Source organism: Vipera berus, assembly GCF_964194415.1.
Source record: "Vipera berus genome assembly, chromosome: W".
Classification (NCBI taxonomy): Eukaryota; Metazoa; Chordata; class Lepidosauria; order Squamata; family Viperidae; genus Vipera; species Vipera berus.
The window spans coordinates 53,564,201-53,579,979 of NC_138210.1; the positions used below are offsets into that span (position 1 = coordinate 53,564,201).

Sequence of the window (15,779 nt, forward strand, 5' to 3'; positions counted from 1 at the left end):
AGATCAAAGGATTCGACTGTGCTTTTTTCTGTATGATCAAGTAGGAACTTAGGACTTGTTAGCCAAGAGGAACTTGTAAAAGCGCTTGCTGATAGTGGTCTTGTAGCGTGATCTGCAGGATTACGTTCTGAAGGAATATAACGCCATTGTTCAGGCTTAGAGGATTTTCTGATCCGTTCTACACGATTGCTGACATAAACATAAAAGCGTTTTGTCTGGTTGTGTATGTAGCCCAAGACAACCTTGCTGTCTGTATGAAATTTATTGTCATGTATGTGAATGTCCAGCTCACGCAATATAAAGTCTACAATTTCAACAGCCAATACGGCCCCACACAGTTCAAGTCTAGGGATTGTGTGCTCAGGCTTGGGTGCCAACTTGGCTTTGCCAAACAAGAACCCAATGTGGGTCCGATTTATAGAGTCTTTAACCTTGAGATAGGCAACAGCTGCTATGGCCTCAGTGGATGCGTCTGAGAAAATGTGAATTTCCCTGGTCTGGCTTGCTGTAAGGGAGGCTGGAGTGTAGCAGCGTGGTATGTTGATTCCATCTAAGGCATGTAGAGATTGTTTCCAGGACTCCCATTTTGGGAGCTTGTCTCTTGGTAATGGTATGTCCCAGTCTTTAGTGGACTCTGAAAGCTGTCGTAGTAAGGATTTACCTTGTATGGTGATGGGAGCTACGAAACCAAGTGGATCATACAGGCTATTCACTACTGACAAAAACACCACGTTTGGTGAATGGTTTATCGATAGAGCTGACATGAAAGCCCAGGGTGTCATTAGATAAGTTCCATCGTAGACCCAAACTTCTCTGTTCGGGGGGCATGTCCACTCCCAAGTTAAGGTCCTTAAATCCTTTGGCATAATCACTGGGCTGGAAGGCTTTCATAACTGCAGCACTGTTTGAGGCAAATTTGTGGAGTCCAAGATTAGCTTCAGAAAGCATACTTTGTGTTCTTTGGAGTAGGTCTATGGCTTCTACGTCTGTGGGTAAGGATTTGAGTCCATCGTCCACATAGAAGTCCCTTTCGACAAAATGTCGAGCATCTGCACCATAGTCTTTCTCACCTTCTAGAGCGGTCCTTCGTAGACCATATGTTGCAACAGCAGGTGAGGGACTGTTTCCAAAGACATGTACTTTCATGCGATATTCGGTGATGTCATTGTCCATGTTGTTGTCACGGTGCCACAGAAACCTTAAGAAGTTCCTATGGTCTTCTCTTACTTTAAAGCAATGAAACATTTGCTCAGTGTCAGCTGTTAAGGCGATGGGTTCTTTTCTGAACCTCATGAGTACACCTACGAGGTTGTTGGTTAAGTTTGGACCAGTGAGAAGGGCGTCGTTCAGGGACACGCCTTGATATGGAGGTTTTAGTGCCTTTCCATTCTTGAGCTCGTTGGTCCTTAAACAGAACAAGGTCTCTAACTTGGAGATTGGGTGAAGATGAAACGTTGGTGACTGGAGCATGACTTTGATGCTCCCCGCCATGCTGCTCCCCGCCATAACTTGAAGCAGGGTTGGATACAGGTGGTTGCTGTGGATTGCCTGGAAGTGGATCAGGATGCGTAGCTGTATCGTGTTTGTCGCTATCGCATTCTGTGCACTTGTCAAAGGCTTTTCAATGTTTAGCAAAATGGCCATATGAAGCACAGCACCTGTAGCGTATTCGTCCCCACCACCTGAATTGCTCCATTTAGGAGGAGGTGGTACAGGATGTGAGTTGCCACCGCCTGAATCACTCCAAAGAGGAGAGGATGGTACAGGAGGTGAAATGCTACCACCTGAATCACTCCATAGAGGAGATGATACAGGAAGTGAGATGTCCATCTTTCTTGTAGACGCAGCTCCACGTGAGTCTCTGTGTTGAGCTGCTGTGTTATCATACCTTGGTGATGGTAATGGAGCAGGCACACTGGATTCAGCGAAGTCGAAGCTGGGTTCATTGTTCGTCCAGGCGTGATGACTTATAAACCTGCAAAAATATGAGAATAGGGGAAAGGAAAAGAGTAGGTCGAGTTCCTTTCTGGCGGTAAGGTTGAGATCACCAACAACCGCTTTGAAGATTGTTTTCCAGGATCTGAAGTCTTCTGGATGGTCATTAAACTTTGAGAGGCTATTGGCAGTGAGCTCTCGACGAGTCGCGTGTTTGGCGTACTCAGGGAGGTCTGGTCTCTCACTCTTTGATGCCGAAGAAACTTGTGGAACCTCTTGGGTGTGAGGGTTCTCTGGTGAATAAGGATCAGGTACACCAGGATAAAATGATGTTGCAGGATCATTTAACTGTGGTGTAAGCTCTAAAATTTGTGCTGGTTGTTGATTCAACCGTTGATCATTGCTTGTGGTTACGTAGTCATTGGCAAGAGGTAATGCAATTTGAGGTGTTGGCGCACCTGTTTCTGGGCGTTGAAGAGGTGCTGGCCTTGGCAGGCTTGGGGCTTCAGTGCTGTCTGTAGGAAGCACGGTTGATGCACCTGTGCTGCTTTGTTGAAGAGGTGTTGGCCCTGGCAGGCACAGGACTTCTGTGCTCTTTATGGGAAGCACGGTTGACGCACCTTTGTTGCTTTGGAGGAGAGGTGTAGGCTCTGTCAGGCACGGAGCTTCTGTGCTGTTTGGAGGAAGCATAGCTGACGCACCTGTGGCGTTTTGAAGAAGAAGTGGTGTAGGCCCTCGCAGTTCTGTGGTCTCTATGATGTTTGTGGGAAGTGCAGAAGATGCACTTGGGCTGCGGTGTTGAAGGAGTGCAGGCCTTTGCAGTTCTGGGATGTCTATGATTTTTGTAGGAAGTGCAGAAGATGCACTTGGGCTGCGGTGTTGAAGGAGTGCAGGCCCTTGCAGTTCTGGGGTGACTGTGATGTGTGTAGGCAGTGTGGAAGATGGCTTTGCATCGTTGCAAACATTTTGCTTTGACACATATTGACTGGTGCGCTCCATTGGAGCCTTCACTTCTATTGGGATGGAGCACTCCGCATCGGTGTTTTTCTTCGCTGCTTGTTCATAGATCTTCAGCTTTGCTAGGGCAACGGCTTCTTCTCCTTCAATTCGCAGAAGCTTTATTTTGGCTGCCATCTCTGCTTGATGGGCTTTCTCCTGTGCTTCCATCTCTGCTTGACGGGCTTTCTCCTGTGCTTCCAGCTCTGCTTCCTGTTTGGCAAAGGAAGCATGTACTTTCTTTGCTTCTAGGTGTACACGTGCCTCTGCCAACTTGTTACTTATTGTTGAAGTCCTGGAGCGAGAGGATCTAGCCGAGCGTCCTGTGTGTCTGCTTGATGTGGATCTATGAGATCTGGTGTCTTGCAGGTCAGCAATGCGGTTTTTTGCCTTATACTTTGCCCCTTGCACCAGGAGATCTCTTTGCTGGTTCAGATCCTCAATTTTAATTAGTTCTGCTGAGGAATCATCTTCATTAGAGTCCTTTAAGAAAATTGTGTATTTTGCAGATAGCCGCTGGTAACGTTCATAAGCTGCAGATAAGCGATCTATAGAGCAGTGTTTTTCAACCTTTTTTGGGCAAAGGCACACTTGTTTCATGAAAAAAATCACGAGGCACTCCACCATTAGAAAATGTTAAAAAATTTAACTCTGTGCCTATATTGACTATATATAAAGTAATTCTCTTGAATAGGAATCAAATAAACACAAAGAAAGTATTTTATAATTACTTTTCAATTTTTCCCACGGCACACCATGCAACATCTCGCGGCACACTAGTGTGCCACGGAACAGTGGTTGAAAAACACTGCTATAGAGTCTCTTAATACAGCAGAATTACCATCAACACTGAGCAAAATTCTCATGGCGTATGCCGTTCTGTCCCATCGTTCTGACAGATTAGTGGAAAATTCATCTTTCATTGTCTCATAAATTTCTCTGAGTATCTGGGTTAGGTTTATTGTGCGCTTGGGTCTTCCAACTTGGTTAGGGACTTCAAGAAAGTTCACCCTTTGACCACTAGGGGCACTCTACACGTGCCTGAGGACAAGCCTTTTAATGCTGAGCCGCCACTGGAATGCTGCTTGTGTAGGTGAGTACTTCAATGAACTTCACCTCTTGACCACTAGGGTCGCTGTTTGGATGCAAGCCTGGTATCTTCCCTAGCTTAAGTTAGGACATTAAGTGAAGCAACTCTTCTTCCCTATGAGCACAAGTTGTGAGCCGGTTTGAAACCCTTGGAGGAACTGTCTCTCCGTGTTGAGAGCTAAACCGTAGGCTGTAACTTGTCACTGACAGAGGTTAATTGCTCTCTCCTTCCTTTGTTTAAGCTAGTGGGCTGGGTAGGCTTTGTTTGCTTGCTGAATGATCTCCTTTTGGAGATTTAAAACATCTATTTTAGGATTTTAGATCATTTTCCTATCATATAAGAATGCTTGCATAGCTTGCTATAAGTGTGAATCAAAGTCTCTCTCTGTATACAAGCCTTCAGATGCGTTTCAAATTGCAGACAGTTTAAGCGTTTCAGTTTGGCCACCAGGAGTCACTGCCTGTTACTAGGCAACTAATTGCTTGATTGCTCTTTTATTGTTGTTTCTCCGCAATCTTTATTGCAAAAGAGAGAGGAAGGAGAAAAAAAAATTGCTAGCTGGCAAACTTTTTTTTTTTTGGAGCTCAACTTCAAAACCAATGGCTAATAGCACAGGATGATCTCTGTAAAAATGCTTGCATGGCTAGTCACAGACTTCATCTGCAACTGGCAAAATCTTGTTTGAGAAAAATTCAACTCTGAAGACAATGGCTATCAATGATTGCTTTTCTCTCTGTATAACATCAAGCTTACAAGCTGTTGCACAGCTCGCATTCCTAAGGTGGGGTGAACCACCAAGAGCTGGTTACCAGGACAACAAATTGTTTTATTGTCTATGTTTATGACCACTTAATAGCTGGCCAGAGAAGCAGAGTTCTTTTTCAAAAGGTGAATCTCTGAAACTTCTAGAGAAAGACTATTTGAAAAGGCAGGCATGAAATTTCTTTAAACTTTCTTTTGGTTCCACAAACTTGAGGTGCAAACAGACAGTCATTCTAATTGCAGGCAAGAACTGGCAGAGAGGCAATGAGATGTTTACTAGCCTTTTCAAACAAAGGCTCACAGGATGTTATCTCCAAATCCTTTGTTACCTCTGCCTTGCTCAGAAACAACATGCACATGAGGGATGCAGAGAGAAGGAATTCAGATTGCATTTCCTGACTGTTTAAACTTGATTGTAGAAACGTTACAGACTTTAAATTGCAGATTTTAGAAATTAAAACACATTTCTACTGGACTTTAAACTTCATTGAGATAAACACATGCAGCCAGTAAGAGTAATTGTTATCCTTGACTTCTTACTTGTAGACAACACACACACAATGCAGCTAGTTAAATTGATCACTGACTTTTTTTTTCACTTAAGCTTTTGCAGATAACATGCATACACGATGGATTACAGGCAGTAAAATTAATACTTGTCTTTTGACTGAGCAAGGATGCAGAGAGAAGGAATTCAATTACTTTAAACTTGATTTCAGAAAAATTTTCTAACTTTTGTTTGTTGAGCAACATGCAGACAAGAGGAATTTAAAATCATCTTCTAACTATTTGTTTGTTGAGCAACATGCAGACAAGAGGAATTCAAAATCATCTTCTAACTATTCTGGAACGACGAAACTGTTGTACTTTAATTAATCTCTTGTAAGACTTCTATGGTCTGTGTAAGCAGATATAATTAACTTTAACAGGTCTCTCCAGATAGTTTAAACTCGTAGAAACACCTTTTATATAGAAATACCTTTATTGCAATTCAGATGACGTTGTACAGCATTTCCAAGATATTCCCGAGGTGTCTCCAAGGTTAGAAGATGATAATGGTCCCAGGGTCTGCATATTGGGACCCCATGTTTTCTGCTAATGAAGCATGGCTCACTAGGGAAGAGGAAGGAGGAAGTCCATCCCAGAAAGGGGAGGGGAAAGGAAATACATCATATGGTAGGAGGGTCTGACTGCCCACATTGTGATTTCTCCACCCAGCCACATGGTGGCAGCACACACGGAAACGGACACACATCGGTGAAATATGAACAGTTAAAACAGAGCCGGGCACAGCTTTCATACAGTACAATAGAGCCTTCGCCGACCAATCCGAGAGAGGGAGGAAGAACGCGACAAAACTACACTTCCCAGAAGGCCGGCGGGCTCCGTTCCCCTTGATTACAAGATGTCTACCTTCAGCAGTAAGTGCGAGACGACTTTGTCGCGGGTGGGAGGACGTTGGAAGATGGACGGGTGTATATGACGGGCTTTTGTTGTCGACGGTGTCTAGGGGTGCAATGGTGGGCGAGGGTGGAAAGACAGAGGAAGAGGAGGAGGAGGGTGGAAGGATGATGAAGATTCCGTAGGTACTGTAGAACAGGGGTCTGCAACCCTGACGACTTTAAGACTTGTGGACTTCAGCTCCCAGAATTCCTTAGCCAGCTATGCTGGCTGAGGAATTCTGGGAGTTGAAGTCCACAAGTCTTAAAGTCGCCAAGGTTGGGGACCCCTGCTGTAGAGGGTGTTCGAATGTCATGTACCTGAGAGCAATGATGTCGAGGGGGGGGACGGTTCATTCATTACATTTAAATCCTGCCTTTTTTCCTGCAAAGCGTAGTATAGGTAGTTCTCCATTTCTAACAGTTCATTTAGTGACCATTCAAAGTTACAATGGCACTAAAAAAAGTAACTTACGATCATTTCTCACACTGCTGCAGCACACACACACCAGTCACGTGATCAAAATTCAGATGCTTGGTGACTGACTCATATTTTGACAGTTGTGGTGGCCCAGGGTGATGTGATCCCCTTTTGGGACCTTCCCACAAGCAAAGTCCATGGGGAAGCCAGATTGACTTTAACAACTCTGGCAAGAAAGGGTGTAAAATAGGAGCAAAAGTCACTTAACAACTGTCTCACTTAGCAACATAAATTCCGGTCTCAGTTATGGTCGTAAGTCGAGGACTACCTGTATTCAATCTATCACCTTTCTTTTCAGGACTCCTCTACAGGGTATGCTAGGGTTGTGGTTTGTCAGTAAGTGAGGCCCATCTCTACCAGTTCATTTGGACTTCCAAAGTCGACAGAGGTCTGAAATGCAACACTGAGGGCACCCATAAATCCATTTCAAGCTTTCTTCTGAGGGGCAGAAACGTCATTTGACGAAGCTTGCAAATGTTTGGGAATTAGCCAGTTTGGTCTAGTGGTTAAGGCACCAGGCTAGAAAGCAAGAGGCCATGAGTTCAAGTCCCACCTTAGCCATCTAACTGGGTGACCTTGGGCCAGTCATTCTCTCTCAGCCCAACTCACCTCACAGGACTGTTATTGTGGGGGAAATAGGAGGAGGAAGGTGTGCTAGATATGTTCTCCACTGGGGTTATTTGTGAAAATAATAAAGATGGGATATAAATAGGGAGTCTTAGTAGACAATCACTTCAATATGAGCCAGCAGTGTGCTGCAGCTGCCAAAAAAGCCAACACAGTGCTAGGCTGCATTAACAGAGGGATAGAATCAAGATCAAGTGAAGTACTAATACCACTTTACAATGCTTTGGTAAGGCCACACCTGGAATACTGCATCCAGTTTTGGTCACCACGATGTAAAAAAGATGAGACTCTAGAAAGGGTACAGAGAAGAGCAACAAAGATGATTGGGGGACTGGAGGCTAAAACATATAGGGAACGGTTGCTGGAATTGGGTATGTGTAGTTTAATGAAGAGAAGGGTGAGGGGTGACATGATAGCAGTGTTCCAGTATCTCAGGGGCTGCCACAAAGAAGAGGGAGTCAAGTTATTCTCCAAAGCACCTGAAAGCAGGACAAGAAGCAATGGATGGAAACTAGTCAAGGAGAGAAGCAACCTAGAACTAAGGAGAAACTTCCTGACAGTTAGAACAATTAACCAGTGGAACAACCTGCCTCCAGAAGTGGTGAATGCTCCAACACTGGAAGTTTTTAAGAAGAGACTGGACAGCCATTTGCCTGAAATGGTATAGGGTTTCCTGCCTGAGCAGGGGGTTGGACTAGATGACCTCCAAGGTCCCTTCCAACTTATTATTAAATAATTCCACCCCAATTTAAGAATATAGGCAAACTAGGTGCTGATGTGAAAGGTGGATCTGGGCTTGGATCAACATGTGCTGCAATTTCAACACCTACCCACCCATGACAATCCACTAACTCTTTTTTCCTCTCTTTCCTATTCCTGATAAATCTCATGCCACAGTCTGCTATTGCTGCAAAACCCAAACTTTGCAGCTATAGATACTTTAATTTAAAAATACTTCTCTATGAAAGCGCTTTCTAAAATTGTACAAGATACATTTACATAGTCCTCAACTTACAACAGTTTGTTTAGTGGCCATTCAAAGTTACAATGGCACTGAAAATGTGAGTTATGACCATTTTCCACACTGATGACCATTGTAGCATCCCCATGGCCACATAATCACAATTCAGATGCTTGCCTCGTATTTTTGACGATTGCAGTGTCCCAGGATCATGTGATCATCTTTTGTGATCTTCTGACAAAGAAAGTAAATGGGGAAGCCAGATTCACTCAACAGCCAGGTTACTAACTTAACAATTGCAGTGATTCACTTAACAAGTGTGGCAATAAAGGTTGTAAAATGGGGCAAAACTGCCTCACTTAGCAACAGAAATTTTAGGCTCAGTTGTGTTTGTAAGTCAAAGACTACCTGTCCTTTCATATATTTAAAATACTTAGATGTCAGTTTCTATTAACAATGTTCACAGTGTCAGAACAGATCCAAACCAAAAGCAAACTGCCTGTAAAAAAAAAAGACCAGGAAAAAAAAGCAAAATCTAACAAAAGCCTGTGTAATAAAACAAAAGTTTTCCAGATACTTGTGTAACAACAGGCTGGCTGTTTTAAAAGGATGGAGAACATCATGTCCCTAATTACTGTCCATTTGATTTCAGAAGGCTGCAAAGTTTCAGTTTTAATCAATTCTAAAGCAACATGTTGTGCGGCTGATTTTACAGGCAGAACTGTGGCTATGAGGAAACAGATTTATTCAAATTGATAAGCATTGTAGAAGAGCTAAGTATTCAAGTTAGCAAAAAAAACAAAAAAAAAACCCAGGAAAAGTCTGGTAGCAATCTTTCTAATACATTCTATTAAAAGACATCACATTATACTTTTTTAATGAAATGTTAATTGGAAAAGGTGCTATCCAGACTACTACTGATCAAGTTTTGAAGTGAGTTAATAGCTATTATCTTAACTGAAAGTTGGGAAGGCACTTTGGATTGCTAGCCCAGATCAGCCTGAGTAAACAATTCCAGATGTTACTGTGAAAAACAAATCTGCAAATCAAAAAATGCCTCTTCCTCTTCCTGCAGGAATGGTAACATATATAAAATCTGCATGGAGCAAGGAACCAGTGATTGTAAGCTCCATAGTCATTACAGTTGTGGGTGAGTTATACTGATATTCCCTGAAATCCAAATATGTTTTATTTTTAAACCCAAGGGTGCTTTTCCAAAAGGCAACTGGACTTTCTTGTTTTTTTTTCCCCTTGAAAATCTTTCACTTTTCTTCCAAGAAGCTTCTTGGATGCGAAGTGAAACATTTTCAACGGAAAAAAAAATCCAGTTGCTCTTTGGAAAAGCACCTTTGGGACAACCATGACCTGGATGATTGAGAATTTCCATAGACATTTTATTCTTTAACTTTTAGTATCCTTGAGATAGTAGGAGGGAGGGTTGCGGCAGCCCTAACATTGGGGCATTGAGCAGAGCGAGGATTAGCTTTAAAAAAGAATGTTGCATTGAAGATTTCTAAATTACATTCCTAGTATTTCCGACCCTGGTCCCTTTCCAAATCCCTGGCAATTTCTAGCACAGGGTTGACTTTGATATGGGGAACAGACTGGGATTCAGTTACCGGCACTTCTTAGTGTGAAGAAAATCACAGGTTCAATTCCAGACACTTTCAGTTTGGAAAATTCTTGGAAAACCACTATGAGTTCATTCTAGAGAATGTTGGCAAATATCTGAATCGTGGGACTATAAGTCTGGCCCACCGTTTCAAGGAATGATACTCAGGTACTTTGGTTTTAGGTCGATTCTGTGACCAGTGGTCAAATTTAGCTTGCTGGAGGGGTTTGTAGTTCACATTGTAGATCATTCTGAGTAAATTTATTCATTCACTTATGGTAGCTTTGTATATTGCTGGATAGCCAGCATGCAACATATATGTTAAATGTATTTCTGGCATGCATCTTTGTTTTCATTTTTTTCAGCTGTAACATTGCCACGGGTGAGCCCCTATGCCCATTATTCCACATTGATGAACGAGAACATGCCATATCACTACCCAGGTGCATCTACATCTACATTTCTAGTTTTTAAAAGCAGCTTTGTAGTTTTAGGCCAGGGGTAGGCAACCTCGGCTCTTTTATGACTCATGGACTTCAACTCCCAGAATTCCTGAGCCAGCATGGCTCAGCTTGGAAACCTCTCCCTTTCCCCTCAGCATGGCTGACTCAGGAATTCTGGGAGTTGAAGCCCATGAGTCATAAAAGAGCCGAGGTTGCCTACCCCTGTTTTAGGCATAGCAAAGAAGCAGCACATTATTTTCATCAATTTTTAATATGTAATACGTTGCACAGATGCATGTGACTGAACCATTTTTGGGGAGAAAGGTACAGGCAGTCCCTTGATGTAAAGTGTCCAGGTTGCAGACAACTCATACTTAGAAACAGGCGGGCCTGCTACTAAAAATGGCAAATGACCTTCTCCTTCCTTGAGCTGATAAATCACTGAAGCCGCACAGAGTTTTCACAGGTGTCACTTAAATGTGAGCCAGCAGTGTGCTGCAGCTGCCAAAAAAGCCAACAGAATCTTGGGCTGCAGTAACAGAGGGATAGAATCAAGATCACGTGAAGTGCTAGCACCATTTTATAACGTTTTTGGTAAGACCACACTTGGAACATTGCATCCAGCTTTGGTTGCCACAATGTAAAAAAAGATGCTGAGACTCTAGAACAGGGGTAGGCAACCTTGGCTCTTTTATGACTCGTGGACCTCAGCTCCCAGAATTCCTGAGCCAGCATGGCTCAGCATGGAAACCTCTCTTTTCCCTCAGCATGGCTGGCTCAGGAATTCTGGGAGTTGAAGTCCACGAGTCATCAAAGAGCCAAGACTGCCTACCCCTGCTCTAGAAAGAGTTCAGAGAAGAGCAGCACAGATGATTAGAGGCTAAAACTATGAAGAATAGTTGCTGGAATTGGGTATGGCCACTTTAATGAAAAGAAGGACCTAAAGGTGACATGATAGCAGCATTCCAATATCTAAGGGAGGGGTGTCAAACTGCCGGCCCGCAGGCCAGTTGCATCATGCAGAGTCCAAGCCCACCCCAGCTCCAGCAATGTGAAAAAAGTAGCGATACGTCACGACTTATCACGTGACGCAGCGAGTTTGACACCCGTGATCTTAAGGGGTTGCCACAAAGAAGAGGGAGTCAAGCTACTCTCCAAAGCGCCTGAAGGCAGGACAAGAAACAATGGACGGAAACTAACCAAAGAGAGAAGCAACTTAGAACTAAGGAGAAATTTCCTGACAGTTAGAACAATTAATCAGTGGAACGACTTGCCTCCAGAAACTGTGAATGCTCCAACACTGGAAGTTTTTAAAGAAGAGATTGGACAACCATTTGTCTGAAATGGTATAGGGCAGTGATGGCGAACCTTTTAGAGACCGAGTGCCCAAACTGCAATCCAAAACCCACTTATGTATTGTCAGGTGCCGGGGGGGCATGGCCCATTGGGTAGACATGGCTGCGGTGGTAACGGCAGAGTGGGTGGGACTAAAAAGTTCAATCAATTCCAACTTTGCGAGATCTTTTTTTTCCCTGAAAAGTTGGAACTGATTGATTGAAACTGGGTTTTTTTGCACAGGGCGGCAGAGGCCTAAAGCGAAAAGGTTTTATAAAACCCAGCTGTAGGACTGGGGCGATGGGACGTGTGCCCACAGAGAGGGCTCTGCATGCCACCTGTGGCACCCGTGCCATAGATTCGCCACCACGGGTATAGGGCTTCCTGCCTGAGCAGGGGGTCAGACTAGAAGACCTTCAAGGTCCCTTCCAACTCTGTTATTCTTTTTTCATGAATATACAGCCTGTGTTCAGGGTTCATGAAAATACTGCCTGGCTTCAGCGTTTCATCAGCTCAAGGAAGGAGAACGCTGCCCAACATTTTTAGTAATAAGACAGCCTGTCTGTAAGCATAAGTTCCGACTTATGTACACATCTGAGTTAAAGACAGACGTAGGAATGGATCTCATGATTAACCCAGGGAGTGCCTGTATGTGAAGGGAGACATAAGGATGGGATGTTATAGAGCAGTTTAAACTATTTTTCTTTCTGCTTTAATTATTATTGGGTTGGGCAGGCAGAGAATGGGCATCAGAAAAAAAATGGAGGGAAAACTATTTTCAGGTTTCTCTGTGCTGACAGCGGATAGTTTTCTGATAACATTTGGGCATCTCAACCTTTATGGTGTATAAGCCACAGGATACAGCTTAGCGTATTGATTCAGTTGTAGGTAAGTCAGTGAATTAAATCTAATGCAATGATGCTGAATTGAGATTTTTACTTAACCAGAGATTAAATGAACTACAATTATCTAGGTCAAGATAATACCCGTGGGATGTTTTTCATGGGATGTGCTTACCTAATATAGGTGATCCAGTTTGTTTAGTGACTGCTCAAAGTTACAACAACACTAAAAAAATCTGACTTATGACTGTTTTTCAGTGACGACCTTTGCAGCATCCCCATGAACATGTGATCATAATTCAGATGCTTGGCAACCAGTTCATACTAATGACCTTTCCCGTGTCCCGAGGTCACGTGATCCCCTTTTGCGACCTTTTCACAAGCAAAGTCAATGGAGAAGCCAGATTCCCTTAACAACCGTGTTACCAGCTTATCAACTGCAGTGATTTACTTAACAACTGGGGCAAGAATGGTCGCAAAACGGGGCAACACTCACTTAGCCAATGAGTCATTTAATAACAGAAATTTGGGGCTCTATTGTGGTCACAATTCGAGGACTATCTGTAGAGATAGTCCTTGACTTACAGTTGGGCCTGAAACTTCCATTGCTAAGCGAGTTGCACCTGATTTTTATGACCTTTTTTTGCCATGGTCATTAATCAAATCATCACCGTTATGAAGTGAACATCAAGTCATTAAGTGAATCGAGTTTCTCCCATTGACTTTGCTTGTTGGGAGCCAGCTGGGAAGGTCACAAAGGGTGATGATGTGACCCTGGGATGCTTCAACAATCACAAACCCAGGCCAGTTGCCAAGGGCCCAAATTTTGATCCTGTGGCTTAGGGATGCTGTGACAGTCATAAGTGCAAAGACCGTTGTCACTTTTCTCAGCGCCATTGTAATTTCAAACAGTCGCTAAACAAATGCTTGTAAATCAAGGACTACCTGTATGCCTAGCTACAAATAAACAAGCTATATTTTGTCTTAGCATGTTAAGATGTGAAATCAGGCCTGAATAATGTACTTAATTTAAGAGAGGCAAGATTTGTTCCCCACGCTAGGCCAAAACCAATATGGTTTAGCATGAGAATCCAGGCATTGAATCAAGCGCTCCGTGTCCTTCCTTGCAGTATATAGTTCTGTAAGTGTTGCCACTGGACGTTTACAGTATGCTCATTTGGCTGATGTTCATGTTTCTCCTTTCTTCATCATAGTCCCAGTTCGAGATGATGGCAATATGCCAGATGTTCCCGCTCATCCCTGTGACAAGGAAGGTGAACGGCTTGAGTGGCTGAAGAAATGAGAGTCAGCAGAGTGAGAGTTACCACTGAAGAGGCAGATCTCCCCACAAGATTCCACTGCCTTGGTTGTATATGTGTGTTGTTCCCGGGGGCAATAAATTTCCTGTTGTATTTAAAAGCAGGCTTTTCTGTCATTTTGGTTGAAAATTTAGACCACGGGGAGGGGGGGTAGGAGAACCTGGAATTTTTGGAATACTTATCCTCATAAAATCAGATGGTTAAAGTTCTACTTAGGAGACTTAATCAAGTCACGTTTTTGTTTTGTTTTTTTAACTAATGGAACTGGGATTTTTTTCCCCCTGAGTTAAAAGAGTTTGATACCGCTCGCTGCGTATGCTGTCACAAATGGCTGTTTTAAGAGAAACAGTGACAACCTGCTACACCAGTTGGGGAAGAAAGAGGTGAGCAAACGCTCTTGCGTTTCAGATTGTCAAGAAATATTTTTTTAAAAAATCCTTAAGGGAGGTACAGAGAAGACAAGACTGCGCAGTGTCAGAAAATTCTTTGGGGAAAAAAGTGGTAGAGAGTTATTTCAGTCTCCGTTGTTTATTGATAAGGAATTCCTTCCTTCTACCTCCCACTTCTAAATCAGGATCCTGAACCAAAGTCCTGGAGGAAAATTTGACAGGGTTTATACACGCCAAGCCATAATATGCTTTGTTCGGTTTCAACACAGCATGATATATCCATGCAGCGGTTATTTCTAAACTTAGGTCAGTCAGTGATTTAATGTGGTGTGGCGGCCCAGCTAATTGTGGCTTATATGCCTTATTCACTTTTCTTGGTAGACCCAAGGGGTGCTAGTAAAAACTGCAGGCACAACTTGTGCAATGTATTAAGCCAAGCAGACTGGTTCATAAGTGTGTGCTCGGCTCCATGTTACAGAGTGTGCTGAGCTTTTAAGGCTTGTCGGAATATGTTTATTCATCCAGAATGACTGTCAGTTTCTGTTACAGAAACTGGAGTTTTCCCTTTAAACACAGTCTGCGTCATACTGCATTGCCACAAGCACAGTATTCGCCCTCCTAAATAATTAGAATAATGTTAGGAAAGAACTGCTTTTAAAAACAAAGTTAGCTACTTTAATTCTGACTTCTGCAAGCTAAGTACTTCAAGTTTTCATGACCCCATCAGCTTTACATAGCCTCCCCCCCGCTCCTTGTATGTACGTATGCACACACACACACCTTTGCATCAGTTTGAACTCCTGGTGATTGCTTGCAGAAGTTTTGCTTGAAGTTTTCTTGGAAATATTTTTGAGCAGAGGTTTGCCGTGGCCTCCTTCCTAGGGCTGAGAATGAGTGACCGACTGATGTAATCCAGCTGGCTTTGTGCCTAAGACAGGACTAGAACTCATGGTCTCCCGATTCTAGCCTGTTGCCTTAAACATTACATCATACCGGCTCTTTTGTACCTTAGATCAGCGATGACGAACTTTTTAGAGACTGAGTGCCCAAACCACACCCCAAAACCCACTTATTTATCACAAAGCGCTAGGGCCCCATAAGCATTGTGGTGCCCTGGGGGGGGCATAGGGGCGTGGCTGCAGTGGTCACAGCACACTGGATGGGCATGACTAGGGTGGGCACGGCCACCTTGATGTTGCTCATGGGAGGGAACACCTGTGGGGGCTGGGGAGGCCCAGGGGGTCTCTGGCGGGTGGGGTAGTGGGCAGGAGGCCCAGCACAGATGGGGGGGAGGCACACAATGCTAGCCAGGACTAGGGGGGTCATGGCGACGGTGGGGATCTGGCTTTCCCCGCTCAAGGTGGCCTTTGGCTTGCTGGGCGTGCTCTGCCACCTCTACTTGGGCTTGCTAGCCAGCCGCTTCACCTCCTTTGTGCTGGTTGGAGATGCCTAGTAGACCTGCGCAAGCTACTGGCAATGGCGGCGTGCGTGCCCACAGAGGGCTCTGGGTGCTGCCTCTGGCACATGTGCCATAGGTTCGCCACCACT

The 15,779-nt window shown here is 43.8% G+C and overlaps 1 protein-coding gene across 1 annotated transcript; it reads left to right on the plus strand.

Annotated features, from left to right (window-relative positions):
- Window positions 1-6,067: 6,067 nt before the first annotated feature.
- LOC308676148 (NADH dehydrogenase [ubiquinone] 1 alpha subcomplex subunit 3-like) lies at window positions 6,068-13,936 on the plus strand. The gene is made up of 4 exons (XM_081341892.1): window positions 6,068-6,204; window positions 9,367-9,441; window positions 10,269-10,346; window positions 13,738-13,936. Exons 1-4 carry the CDS (start codon window positions 6,189-6,191, stop codon window positions 13,824-13,826), a joined length of 258 nt encoding a protein of 85 aa, XP_081198018.1. The 5' UTR covers window positions 6,068-6,188; the 3' UTR covers window positions 13,827-13,936.
- Window positions 13,937-15,779: the final 1,843 nt, after the last annotated feature.

What these genes read in the sequence shown, in the direction of transcription:
- LOC308676148 (XM_081341892.1), top strand. An exon ending in CATAGTCATTACAGTTGTGG is followed by an intron (nt 9,442 to 10,268) that starts GTGAGTTATACT and finishes CATTTTTTTCAG; the next exon opens with CTGTAACATTGCCACGGGTG. An exon ending in CATGCCATATCACTACCCAG is followed by an intron (nt 10,347 to 13,737) that starts GTGCATCTACAT and finishes TCTTCATCATAG; the next exon opens with TCCCAGTTCGAGATGATGGC.